Source organism: Bos mutus, chromosome 3 (genome assembly GCF_027580195.1).
Source record: "Bos mutus isolate GX-2022 chromosome 3, NWIPB_WYAK_1.1, whole genome shotgun sequence".
Classification (NCBI taxonomy): Eukaryota; Metazoa; Chordata; class Mammalia; order Artiodactyla; family Bovidae; genus Bos; species Bos mutus.
This window is the reverse complement of record NC_091619.1, coordinates 81,508,481-81,523,420: the sequence shown is the minus strand read 5'-3', so window position 1 is coordinate 81,523,420 and position 14,940 is coordinate 81,508,481. Positions and strand designations below refer to the sequence as shown.

Below are 14,940 nucleotides of genomic sequence, written 5' to 3'. Positions count from 1 at the left end.
ATAGTTCCTTAAATTATTGAGGAATACCACCCCAATCTGTGAATATACCACAATTTGATGATCCATCCTCCTGAAGGTGGATATTTGGGTTGTTTCGAGTTTTTAGCTCTTCTGATTAAAGTATAAGCATGATTTTTTGGGGGGAAAAGTTATAGAATAAACTTGTTTAGAACATATTTGAGTCAGGATAGACTCAGTTATGCTTCAGTAACTAACAACCCAAATCTCAGTGGCTTAAAACAACAAAAATTTCTTTCTTTCTCAAGTTACATGTCCACCGGGGCTCAGCAAGGGGGCCTCTCTGCTCACTGTGGTCCTTCAGGTACCCAGGCAACAGAAGTTCCAGCTCAGCTTGTGTTTCCTTAATCACCAGGGCAGAAAAGCAAACACAGTTAATCAAGTACTGGTTCAGTTTTAAAGGTGAAGAAAAACACAGGCCAGAGGATTTATGAATATCCCTAATTACTATCACAGGGGAGCACTGGGAGAATTACACTCCTCTGTACTGTTCACCACCCACCCTGCACTATCAAGCACAATGAATGTTTCAAAGCACTGTATACTCATTATATTTATATGAGGGGTGGGTAATGTAGATGTGATACTCCAAACTTAAGTATGAAAAGTTGATCAAGTCAGAGTGAACAAACTTAGAACTCTGTACTGCACCTTCATCTTGAAGAAAATTGTGAAATAAATTTAGGAGTAAATTGTGACCCAGTAGAACTTTTCCCCAAGGTGGATCTGGGGATAATAGCTTGGGTATATGAGAGAAGAAGATATTTGTGGCTTGGGGTCAAGCTATTGAAATGGGAAACACCATAATACAATAGTTAAAAGAGAAGGTTTTGAAACCAGATAGCTGGATTTTAGCCTCAGCTTGCTATTTATTAGCTTTGAGACTTTGGTCAGGTATCTTAATCTCTGTGTAAAGTGAAGAAAATAATTGTAACTACCACATAGAGCTGTTATGAAGGTTAAATGAGTTAACATATAAAAAAGGTTAGAACAGTGGTACATGGTAAGAACTCAAAAGTTATGCTTCTGGTGATCACGTTTTCCAAATAAATACATTTTGCTATATATTACTTTTATCATTGTGTAACAAACTACCACAAATTTAATGGCTTAGACCAACACACATTTATTATCTGGTAGTTCAGTAGGTCAGAAGTCTGACACAGAGGGATTGGGCTCTCTATTTAATGTATCACAAAGCAGAAATCAAGATGTTGGCTAGATTGACTTCTCTTCTAGAGCCTTGGGGAAAAATTCACTTCCAGGCTCATTCTTGTTAAGTTTATTTCCTTGTTGGTTCTTTTTTTTTTTCTTTTAAACTTTTTATTTTGTCTTGGGGTATAATCAATTAATAATGCTGTGATAGTTTTAGTCGTATATACACATATATCCTTGGAGAAGGCAATGGCACCCCACTCCAGTACTTTTGCCTGGAAAATCCCATGGACAGAGAAGCCTGGTAGGCTGCAGTCCATGGGGTCGCTAGAGTCGGACCGACTGAGCGACTTCACTTTCACTTTTCACTTTCATGCATTGGAGAAGGAAATGGCAACCCCCTCCAGTGTTCTTGCTTGGAAAATCCCAGGGACGGGGAAGCCTGGTGGGCTGCCGTCTATGGGGTCGCACAGAGTCGGACACGACTGAAGTGACTTAGCAGCATACATGTATCCTGGAGAAGGAAATGGCAACCCACTCCATGGCAAAACCCATGGACAGAAAAGCCTGGTGGCCTACAGTCTGTGGGGTCGCAAAGAGTCAGGCACAACTCAGCATCTACTACTACTGCTATACATGTGTCCATTCAGCCCCAAACACCCCTTTCATCCAGGCTGCCATATAACACTGAATAGAGTTCCCTGTGCTTGTCCTTGTTTTTTTTCTTCAGTTGCCATGGTTCTTTGTGACCCTATGGACTGCAACAAGCCAGGCTCCCTGGGAGCCAGGCTCCCCAGGCTCCACAACTATCTCCTGGAGTCTGCTCAAACTCATGTCCTTTGAGTCACTGAAGCTATCTAACCATCTCATTCTCTGCCACCCTCTTCTCCTTTTGCCTTCAATCTTTCCCAGCATCAAGGAGGTCTTTTCAAATGAGTCGGCTCATCGCATTAGGCGGACAGACTATTGGAAATTAAGCTTCAGCATCAGTCCTTCCAGTGAATATTTAGGGTTGATTACTTATGACCAACCTAGATAGCATATTCAAAAGCAGAGACATTATTTTGCCAACAAAGGTTCGTCTAGTCAAGGCTATGGTTTTTCCTGCGGTCATGTATGGATGTGAGAGTTGGACGTGAAGAAAGCTGAGCGCCGAAGAATTGATGCTTTTGAACTGTGGTGTTGGAGAAGACTCTTGAGAGTCCCTTGGACTGCAAGGAGATCCAACCAGTCCATTCTGAAGGAGATCAGCCCTGGGATTTCTTTGGAAGGAATGATGCTAAAGCTGAAAGTCCAGTACTTTGGCCATCTCATGCGAAGAATTGACTCATTGGAAAAGACTCTGATGCTGAGAGGGATTGGGGACAGGAGGAGAAGGGGACAACAGAGGATGAGATGGCTGGATGGCATCACAGACTCGATGGACATGAGTCTGAGTGAACTCCGGGAGTTGGTGATGGACAGGGAGGCCTGGCGTGCTGCGATTCATGGGGTCGCAAAGAGTCGGACACGGCTGAGCAACTGATCTGATCTGATCTGACCTTTAGTATTGACTGGTTTGATCTCCTTGCAGTCCAAGAGACTCTCAAGAGTCTTCTTCTGCACCACAATTTGAAAGCATGAATTTTTTGGCACTCAGCCTTCTTTATTGTCCAGCGTTCACATCTGTACCTGACAGAAAAAAACCGTAACTTTGACTATACAGACCTTTGTTAGAAAAGGGATGTCTCTACTTTTTAATATGCTGTCTAAGTTTGTCATAGCTTTTCTTGCAAGGAGCAAACGTCTTTTAATTTCATGGTTGCCGTCACTGCCGGAAATGATTGTGGAGCCCAAGAAAAGAAAATCTGTCATTGCTTCCACATTTTTCGCCTTCTATTTGCTTGTTGGTTATCCTAAAATGGATATAGTGGTGTATACATGTACATCCCAAACTCCCAACTATCCCTTCGCCCTGTTCATTCCCCCTGCAACCATAAGTTCGTTCTCTAAGTCTGTGAGTCTCTTTCTGTTTTGTAAGTTCATTTGTATCATTTCTTTTTTAGATTCCACATATAAGGCATGTCACACAATATTTCTCCTCTGTCTGACTTACTTCACCCAATATGACAACCTCTGGGTCCATCCATGTTGCTGCAGTGGCCTTCTTTCATTCTTTTAAAGGCTGAGTAATACTCTATTGTATACATGTACTATATTTTTTTATCCATCCCTGTCAGTTGGCGTTTAGGTTGCTTCCATGTCTTGGCTGTTGTAAACAGTGCTGTGTGAATGCACTGTTGGGGTGCCTATATCCCTTCCCCACTCCAGTATTCTTGCCTGGAGAATCCCTTGGACAGAGGAGCCTGGCGGGCTACAGTCCACTGGGTCACAAATAGTCGGACACGACTGAAGCAACTTAGCATTCACCCACACATATCCTTTTAGATCAGGTTTTGGTACAGTGTGGAGGTTCCTTGTTGGTTCTTAGTTAGAGATTTCTCTTAGTTTTTAAAGGTCATTCACATTATTTGCCATGAGGGCCCTTTTATTCTCAAGCCAGAGGTGATACTTGTAATCTCTGACTTTCTATCTCTGACCTCCTGACATTCCTTAGAATTCTTGAAGGTCAACCTACTAACTTTAGAGATCAAGACAATGAGGCTCCAAGAAGTGAAATTTCCAGATTTAAAGGGGACATGTGATTAGGTCTTGCCCAACACGGTAATCTGCCTTTATCTTAAGGTCATCAGTGCTATGTAATATAACCTAATCATGGAAGTGAAATTCATCATATTTACATATTACATCATCATATTTACAACCTGTAAGCCAGAAGGCAGGTGTCTTGGGAGACCTCTTAGAATTCTGCCCAATACATGTTGCATGATTTTTACCAATGTGAATATAACAGCATTGAATTGAAATCAGGATCCAGAATATGTCTTTGTCACAAATATAAATATATTCTGCAAACAAAAAACTGAAATTGGGTACGTTCCTAGTATCCTTTTGGAGAAAAACTACACTGATAGTCCCTAGATAGAAATTCCACTGTCGTAATTGTCTGTTTACTTAGCTGTGTTCCTCACTAATTGCTAACATCATCAAAGGTAGGAATCATGTTTTATTCATCTTTGTTTTCATAGCATAAATATTTGTTAAATAAACCAATGAATATATTCAAAATAAATTCAGAGCTATATTGTTGAGCTGCAATCAATTAAACTCTAGCCAGCGTAAATTAAAAGGAGAATGTATTGTAAGAATACAAGGCTATCTTGTGGACTCTTAAGAATAAGTCATGCAGCTGAGGCTCTGAAGAGAAGAAACCGGGGCAACTCCAGAGACATCACCAGAAGGAAGTTCTAACCTTATTGTTTAGTCTTGACTATCCCCATTGGCATTGTCTAGATACCACACTCTTGAGTCTCTTTGAGTCTGTTCTAAATTTTCAGTCCCTGGGAGAGAGAATCTGATCTGCTTAAAATGAGACAGATGTCTGCTTCTTAAATCCACTGAAGGTGAGGCCAACTGTTAGTGTTACATAGTATAGACCATCCATGGAATCACTGTGAGTTGGGCAGACACCCCAAGAAATGTTCATTAATTTGGTAAGTACCAATTGCTGGCTGACTGCAGCCAGCACATCATCACTAATTGGTAAAGAAGCTTGGAAAGCATAGGGCACACCTTTGATAGTTCTGCTTCATATCTTTTCCTGCTTGTTAAGACCTCTTTTACTCAATAGACATTTATAGTATACTTACTCTCTCCTAGGTATTCTGCTACAAGCAGAGGACATAAAGAAATAAGATCCTATCTCTGTGTTTAAAAAGGAGAGAGAATAGCACAAATAATTTTAATAGAGCATGGCAAGTCCAGTGACAAGGACATACTATATAGGCTTCCATACCTTGGAAATCTCACTTTTATCCATGATAGAAGTCCACTGTCTGTCTGCCAACAGCTGTTACATGCTCAACAAGGAATGTAAATTGGTGTAGCTGATATAGAAAACAGAATGGAAGTTCCTCAAAAATCAAAAATAGAGTTGCTGTATGACCCTAAAATCCCACTCCTGGGCATGTATCCAGAGAAAACTATAATTCAAAAAGATGAATGCACCCCCGTGTTCATTGTAGCACTACTTACAATAGTCAAGACATGGAAACAACCTAAATATCCATTCATAGATAAATGGATAAAGAACATTTATACAGTGGAATATTACTCAGTCATCAAAAAGGATGAAACAATGTCATTTGGAACAACATGGATGGACCTAGAGATTACATTCTAAATGAAGTCAGAAAGAAAAAGACAGATACCACACTGAGGTCACTTATATGTGGAATCTAAAATATAACTCAAATGAACTTATCTACAAAGCACAAACAGACTCACAGACACAGAAAACAGACTTGTGGTAGCCAAGGGGAGAGGGCTTTGGAGAGAGATGGATTGGGGCTTTGGGATTCACAGATGCAAGGTATTATATAGAGAGTAAACAATCAAGTCCTAATATGTAGCACAAGGAACTATATTCATTATTCTATGATAATAGAAATGATATCATAGAATAATATAATAATAGAAAAGAATATGAAAAAGGATGTATATATATCTATGTTTTATATATATACATGTATATGATCTCCCCTCTGGATATATGCCAGGCGTGGGATTGCAGGATTATATGGCAACTATGTTTTTAGTCTTTTGAGGAACCTCTATGAATAACCATATTCGTATAACTGTATCACTTTGCTTTGTAGTAGAAATTCATACAACATTGTAAATCAATTATGCTTCAATAAAATAGACTTTTAAAAAGATACAAATCATGCAAAATAAATGCAAATACCAGCAAATAATTTCAACTACAATTTCTGATTGTGTGCTGTATGGGGCACCAAGATGTAAGAAATTTGTGTTGATTATACTGGAAATGAAAAGTTAATTATGAAGCAAATAGATTTCATTCCTTGTGAATCATGGACTTTGAGAGGTCAGAGGATCCCCAGAAGTCTTTTAGGCTAACTGCCCTTTTGAAGCATAACTGCTTTCTCTCCTTTAGTTTCCCTCTTCCCACTTCTTTCTCTTTAAAATTGTTGTCTTGTCTGTCATACAGAGTGAAGTGAGTCAGAAAGAGAAAAACAAATATCATATATTAATACATATATATGGAATCCAGAAAAATGGTTCTGATGAACCTATTTGCAGGGCAGGAATAGAGACGCAAATGGAGAGAACAGATTTGTGGACACCAGAGGGAGAAGGAGAGGGTGGGATGAATTGAGAGAATGAGAGTGACATGAATACACTGCCATGTGTAAAATAGCTAGCTAGTGGGAAGCTGCTGTATAGGACAGGGAGCTCAGCTCAGTGCTCTGTGATGACCTAGAGGGGTGAGATGAGGACAGTGGGATGGAGGCTCAAGAGGGGATATATGTGTGTATATGTATATACACATATGCACATATATAGCTGATTCACATTGTTGTACAGCAAAAACTAATACAACATTGTAAAGCAATTATTATTATTAGGGACTTCCTATAGCTCAGATGGTAAAGAATCTGCCTGCAACACAGGAGACATGAGTAACATCTCTGGGTGGGGAAGATCCCCTGGAGGAGGGTATAGCAACCTTCTCCAATATTCTTGCCTGGAGAATCCCATGGATAGATGGGCCTGGCAGGCCACAGTCCATAGGATCGCAAAGAGTCAGACACGACTAAGCAACTAACACACACAAAGCAATTATACTCCAACTAAACAAAAATTGCTGCCATGATGACAAAGTCTGTGAACACTCACTGATGAGTGGATTGTGAAGGATTATCAACTGTAACTTCTTATAGAAGCTTTCCTCTCTCCACTGAAGTTTTCTATTCTGTAAGGTTTAAAAAAATTAATATGGACTTTAAAAGCCATTAAAGTCATACTATTTGGGGGGAAATTATTAAATTATGAAGTGATAACTTGGTCCAGTTAATCATTATTTCTCAATAAAAACTTATGTGCAGCTATATTTTTAATGCTTGTAACCTTTGAAAGAGATATGAAAGGCCATCATGCTTAATTACTGCCAAATACACTCTGCCCCATGGGCTCTGAATCTGGAGCAGACATGTTCTGTTGGTTTTCAGTTCTAAGCTAGAGCTGAGCTCTATTGTGTTTTTCCCTGGAGGAACCTGAGTGGGAAAGGAAATCACCTCTGGGAAAATGCTGTTACTTACCCAGGGGTAACTGATTGCTTCTTCTGTGTATGAGAAAACTGCTGAGGAGTGGATTGTACTCCCTGAAAAACAACAGCCATCTCTTAACATTAATAGTGCATGCTTAAGGCATCTATAATGCTGTCAGAAGAAATAGACATATTCTTCATGCTCTGTGTCACTTTGTGATTTTAGTTTTCTCCCTTTTGCTTTGGTTTGGCTGGTGTGCTAGATAATTCAAGAATTTTAAAAGGTTAAAGCCCAACTCAATGGACATGAGTTTGAGGAAACTCCAGGAGTTGGTGATGAACAGGGAGGCCTGGCGTGCTCTAGTCCATGGCGTTGCAGAGAGTCAGACACGACTGAGCGACTGAACTGACTGACCGACTGAAAGCAAGAAATGGGACCTAGACCTCATCTCTTTATTTATGTTCTGCCTTATTCCAGAAGAATTTTTATCAGCTTAGAAGTTTTACAGTTCAACCTACTTACTTAAGAGGTCAGGAAACTGATTTTCTTAGAAGTGATTTCCCCAAAATCTTAAGGTCAGTGGTAGTTCTAGAACTGAAACTACTTCTGTCTCCTTATTGAAGTGAGTGATTGTTACATTATTTATTTTATTTATTTTGACTGCACTGGGTCTTCATTGTAGTGCACAAGCTTCTCTAGTTACAGAAAGAGAAAGCATGGGCTTTCTCTGGTTATAGCGTGCAGGTTCATTAGCTACATCATGCCAGCTCATTTGCAATATTTGCCATCTTAGTTTCCAGGATCAAACTGGGCCTCCTTCATTGAGAGTGCAGAGTGTTATCCACTTGACCACTAGGGAAGTCCCTTAAAATAACTGTGTTTAGTAAGTCCCCTACATAAGAATCTTCAAGTTGTGAACTTTCAAAGATGTAAATATGCTTTCCATCACTGTCAGCTGTGAGTGAAACTGCAGCTTGCCCTCTGTCTCTTATTGCTGATGATCCTTCAGCTTTACCATCTCCCATCTCCTCTCCCTCCTCTAGTTAGTAGCTCTTCTTGCCTATTCACTTGATGCCAGCTGCTGTATGGCAACTATTGTACTGTATTACTGTACTTTTCAAGGTACTATACTGTAAGATTAAATGTATTTTCTTTATTTTTGTATTTTTCAATATAGTATTTTTGTGAAAAGTATTATAAACCTATTATAATACAGTATTATATAGCCAATTATGTTAGTTGGGTACCTAGGCTTTGTTGAACTTACGAACAAGTTGCACTTAACGAATGTGTTCTCGGAACAGAACTCGTTTACACGTAGTGGACTTACTGTACAGACAGTTTGCCAGGCACTGTGTTTGCCTTAGATGATATAATAGTAGGGAGGATATGAGTCCTGTCCTTGGAGTGCTTACCATCTAAGGGGAAGACAGATTTGAAACCAATGTGCGTACAAACCAGTGAAGTAAACTGTGAAAGTAAACAGATCTAGGATTATAGATAAGTGCTACAAGCATATAGTGGAAGTCATGGAATGCTTGTTTCCAGAAATTACATTTATTGTGACCTATGAATTTTAAAAAATCAGACAAAGGATTTGGGCACCAAGCATTCAGAACAAAAAAGAAGAAGAGAAAAGGCCATGAGGTGGATGGAGCTTGGCTCAGCTGAGAAATGGAAAGAAGGCCTGTGTAGCTGGGTTTGAGCAGAGTGGGGAAGGAGAAGTGAGAACAAGACAAGTTCAAAGGTGGGGGCTGGGGCCAGATCCCTCAACACCTGATAACTTCCCTAACAATTTTGGACTTGATCCTCATGCATTAAGGAATCGTAGGATGATCTTAAGCAGAGGGTAGAAATATAATCAGATTTATATTTTAGAACTGTAATAACTGCTGGGTGAAGAATGGACAGAGGATGAACAGTATAAGTAGGGAGACCAAATAGGAGGTTTTTACTTTAATTCAGAAAAGAAATGATGATAACTTGTACCAGGATAGGATGGAAAGAAATGAAACCATTCAAAATACATTTTAAAGGTTGAATCAATAAGACATCTTGATGGATTGGATATACAGTTGAGGGGTGAGAGTATTCAAGAATGACTTTAGGTTCCTGGCTAAACAACTGGGTGAGTATTGTTGATATTTACTAAGGTGGGGAGGAAGTTGACTATGGAACCCTTTGGGAGCTGAGTGGGATAAAGAACTCTGTTTTATTTAAAATGTTTCTAAGATCTCTGCTGCTGATGCTTCTGCTGCTAAGTCACTTCAGTTCTGTCCGACTCTGTGTGACCCCATAGACGGCAGCCCACCAGGCTCCCCCATCCCTGGGATTGTCCAGGCAAGAACACCGGAGTGGGTTGCCATTTCCTTCTCCAATGTGTGAAAGTGAAAAGTGAAAGTGAAGTCGCTCAGTCATGTCCAACCCTCAGCGAACCCATGGACTGCAGCCTTCTAGGCTCCTCCATCCATGGGATTTTCCAGGCAGGAGTACTGGAGTGGGGTGCCATTGCCTAAGACCTCTAGTGGAATATAATGTAGGTGTTGGGTTTGCAGATCCTAGGTACAGAAAAATATCCAAGCTAAATGTGAATTTGGAAGACATCAATATATAGCCTTTTAATTAAGGGAAATAAACATAGTTGAGATTATTGAGAAAGATGAGTAGGGTATAGATTTAATATAAAGAAAGGCATTTCAGGTAAAGGCAGTGATGTGATTAAAGCCTCAAAGTAGGAATGACATCGACCAATGGATCTTTTTCCAATTGATGAGACATAAAAAATAAAATGCGAAAAGTGCATTTGAGTGCCCTCCTAAATCAGGCAGTGGCTGTCATATGTACACCAGACATGGAGATCTGTGAACACTCTTAGATCTTTGCACACCAGTAAGAAGTCTCTTTGTTTTATATTGTGAAACCTAAAGTTCACATAAATCTTAAGATAATTATTTTGGTCCTGTGAAGCGGATTAAGTTCCTTCTACTCCTCATTACCCTAATTGGAGCAGAGGAGGTGGGAGCTGAAACTTCATTACTGGGGGTCAGGAACAGAACAGCTCCTAGAATACCAGTTCTGATGGTTTGGGCTTACTTCCACTACATTACTAGAAATGGTATGTAGGCAGCGGTTCTGTAGGAGATATATCTTTTACTGTTTATTCACCTTTCCAAAAGTATCCTCTGCAGCACCTGACTTACCAAGCAGAAGTTGGCCAACTTCTAGCATCATCATTCTTTGTCACTAATAATTGTATCTTAGTTTCCCTTGAGTAATACATCTCTGTTTGTGCCTAATGGCTTTGCGTGCTTGAAGCCAGTGTATATTTACATTTTTAAAAATTCTGTAGTGCTGTGTGTGCATTTTCAACTCAGAACTGACAAAATGATTCTAATTTGAGCCAAGAACTTAGCATTTGCTGTGTACTGATTCTGCCTATTTTAATGTTCACAGAAATGAAGACGCAGTCAATCAGATGGCTGTTACTCCCTTTCCATTACCATCAAGTTCCCCAACTTCTATCGAGGTAAGATAACTCCTGATTAGCTCTTAATGAATGAGTTACATGGATTTTCAGTATCTGGTATTCCAAACTCAGAGTTTATTAGCTGGGGAGTTTCCCTAATTACAATATGAAGTATTTGAGGTATAATTGTAAAGTAATATAAATCAATGTTAAAAAAACCCAAAAACACATTAGAACTTAATCATATGAGTACTGCCTTCTCCAAAATTCCTGAAGTTTCATTCTAGATATGAAATTTGTCCTAATTAAGGATTTCAGAATTTATTAGAAGATTCTCTTTTTTAATGATGGTATTGTACCTTTCTTTATGGTTTCAAAACTCTTTAATACTATGGTTTTGGGTGTCTTTAAATACTTTTATCTATTAATGAAGAAATTACTAATATTTCAAGATTTCTAACATAGTGATCTGCTTCTAGAGATGAATGGATGGATGGATAGATAGATATATAGATTAATTAGCTAAGAGATTCCCTGCTGAGAGAACATTACATACTCTTCTCATTTTTTACTTAATAATATTAAAAAGCAGAGACATTACTTTGTCAACAAAGGTTCATCTAGTCAAGGCTATGGTTTTTTCAGTAGTCATGTATGGATGTGAGAGTAGGACTATAAAGAAAGCTGAGTGCCAAAGAATTGATACTTTTGAACTGTGGTGTTGGAGAAGGCTCTTGAGAGTCCCTTTGACTGCAAGGAGATCCAACCAGTCCATCCTAAAGGAGATTGGTCCTGGGTGTTCACTGGAAGGACTGACGTTGAAGCTGAAGCTCCAATACTTTGGCCACATGATGCGAAGAGCTGACTCATTGTAAAAGATCCTGATGCTGGGAAAGATTGAGGGCAGGAGGAGAAGTGGACAACAGAGGATGAGATGGTTGGATGGCATTACTGACTCAATGGACTTGGGTTTGGGTAGACTCTGGGAGTTGGTGATGGACAGGGAGGCCTGGTATGCTGTGGTTCATGGGGTCGCAAAGAGTCGGACACGACTGAGTGACTGAAATGAACAGAACTGATTATTTTTAATTCCTACAATGCATATTTATTATAACTAATCAACAATGCAATGTTAGAAAATTTGATTTTCCTTTCCTCACTTCCTCGAGGAAGTTAATATTTACTGTTTAGTATCTTTCCATACTTTTCCTTTGCTTCCATAACAAAATGAACTGTATGAATAGTGTTCCTTTTAGTAAATATTTGATCGTATAATGCTCATTCTTTCTATTCAACAAGTATTCAATGAGTGCATATTACTTGTCAGGTACTCTTAGGGGTATTAAATGTCTAGTTATGAAACAAACAGATAAGGCTCCCTGCCATGGTTCAATTTACATTCCAATGAGAAGATTAACTAGCAAATACATAAATAAACTTAGAGAATTATCAGGTAGTGTTCAGTGTCTTGCAGATAATTAAAATTACAATAAGGAATGTGGCTTGTGACCACTTTGATTGGTTATAGGGAAAGCTGCATAGACAAGGTGAAATTTAAAGAAAATCAAAATGATAAGAAGGAGCCAGACATGCAAAAATTAGGAGGAAGAGCTCTCTCTGCAGAGGGAACAACAATAACTCTCAAGTGAGAATGAGCTAGAGGGTACATTGGGAGCCTGGGGAGTGGTGGGCTAGGATGAGAGGGAGGGAATGTGAGGTGGGAGGGAGAGGAGAGTTTGGTGAGTCAGAGTCAGAAGCTCAGGTTTTAGTCTGTGTGCAGTAGAAGCCACTGGGTATTTTTTAACAGGGAGTGAGGTGACTTGAAACAGTCTACCAGGTAGATAATGGACTATAAGAAGGTAAAAGTAACACGCTAGGCAGCAGACACACACACAAATAGCAGAAGCCCAGGCAAGACCTAATCGCAGTTAGATGAGGTGTTGGCGTTGGAAGCAAAGAGAGCTGATTGTTGATGTTTTGGATGTTGTGTGTGTGTGTTAATGACTCAGTCTTGTGACACTAGACAGATGAACGTGAGTGGTTACAGTAACTTCTTGTACTTCGTAAGGTTAAGAATAAATGAGAGAGTGAGGAGATGATATCTATATCTATCTGTAGGTATCTTGTGCCAGGTACATGGTGAAGTGAAGTGAAAGTGGCTGAGTCGTGTCCAACTCTTTGCGACCCCATGGACTATACAGTCCGTGGAATTCTCCAGGCCAGAATACTGGAGTAGGTAGCCTTTCCCTTCTCCAGGAGATCTTCCTAACCCAGGGATCAAATCTAGGTCTCCCACATTGCAGGCAGATTCTTTACCAGCTAAGCCACAAGGGAAGACCAAGAATATTGGAGTGGGTAGCCTATCCCTTCTCCAGCAAATCTTCCCGACCCATGGTAGCTACTCAATAAATGTTAGTACTTAGTTCCTAATTCATTTGTGTTTACAGAATGTCATCCAAGTCCTTTTTTTAGATGGGAGGAGGTTAATACTTTAGAATAATTTTTCCTATAATATTGTTAGTTACAAATTTTCCCATCAAAATAGCATCCCCTTGGAACTGAATTTTTCATTTATCGCCCATACTTTTTCTCAGTACAATGATCAAGGAGACTGGTCTGTTATCAGATTGTAAAGCTACTATGAGATCCAGCTCCTATATTTCAGAATGAGTAAAGATATAGTGTTGGTGTCAACATTTAATTTGAAAGGACCATTTCTGGGGTCTCTGGTTTCTTTTGTTTTCTTTCTGTCAGCAATGACTTCTAATATTAGCTGTGTATTTTCTCTAGTTTGTTCCCAGCCAAATGGTTTCTGCTGCCTTCCTGTTGACAGGGCAGCCACTTAGAAGAGGATGATTGAACACAGTACCTACTGTGTTAAACACTATCTTGAATGCATTGTCCCAAGTCCTGTTTACATTCATACCTCTGAGAGACAGTATTATTATTTCCACTTTATAGAAGAAGAAACTGGGGTCTAGAGAGGCTATGTAGCATACCCATATGCCCAGAGGCAGCTGTTATTCAGCATTAGTTTTCTCATCTGTCCTTGGGAGTGTTACCACCAAACCTTCATAGATTTGCAGAGAGTAAAGGAAGTAACGTATATAAAGCATTTAGTACAGCTCATGGCACAAAGTAAACACTCAATAAAGGTGAACTATTTATTCTAATATTTAAACACATTATTCAATATTAGCTACTATTTTCCTTTTTTAAATTGTGCTAACCACAGAAATTATTTTCATTATTCAATTACCTGTTTAAAAAATTTTTTTACTTTTGTTTATACATAGCAGAATCAATAATAAGTCAGAAAAATAACTTGTATTCTGAAAATTTTAAATATTGGTTTTATTTTTGAATAAAGACCAAAAATATGTATAAAATATAAATAATACCAGTATTAAATTTCAAGATCCTTATCACAATTCTTAAATTTGAATATTCCACTATTTGCATTTAATTTTCCAAAATAAATCATATTAGACATTTAAATTGTTAATAAATAATAATTCTTTTCTCTAAAAGAATATGCTGTGTGATACTTGTGTCGCATTTTCACAATGAATTATATAATAGAGTTGTTTCTTTATTATATTTATTTATAAATATTTATTTATTTAACTTTATTAAAGTTCAGTTTCTTTCTGGACTTTTGGTTTCTGATAACTGTCACCAAATTCTGAGTGACACCCACCCTGCAGGTGGTATCTGAGGTACTATGTAGGACTGCTCTGGTCTATAACACTTCCTTATCCCTTCCATTCACTCGTGTACCCCCTCACGGTACCATTTGTCTTTGCAGCTGTTTCCAATAAGTACTTAAGCATAATTCATATCTGATGTATTGTTGAGAGAACCAGCCCATTTAACCAAAGAGATGAAGTACAGCCATATGATTCTGAATTTGAACCTGACATCATAATTCCACATAATTGAATAGCACTTTTATTAAACGCTAATGGGACCTCATATTTGTTCTTTTATTGAACAAATATTTATTGAGCTCTTATTATGTCTCAAGGACTGTTCTAGACACCAAAACTATAGCAGAGAACAAAATCGCTTCCTGCGGTTGTGTGCTAGCAGAGAGAACAAGAGTCCTGGTTGAATACTGAATAAAAA

General features: G+C 38.8%; 1 protein-coding gene across 4 annotated transcripts in view; it reads left to right on the top strand.

Moving 5' to 3' along the window:
* PATJ (PATJ crumbs cell polarity complex component) overlaps positions 1-14,940 on the top strand; it is a 387,741-nt gene that overhangs the window by 253,449 nt on the left and 119,352 nt on the right. For all 4 annotated transcript variants that reach the window (XM_070367927.1, XM_070367930.1, XM_070367929.1 and 1 more), the window contains exon 30: positions 10,800-10,872. In XM_070367927.1, coding sequence (XP_070224028.1) covers positions 10,800-10,872 — 73 coding nt within the window. The remainder of the gene's footprint in view (positions 1-10,799; positions 10,873-14,940) is intronic.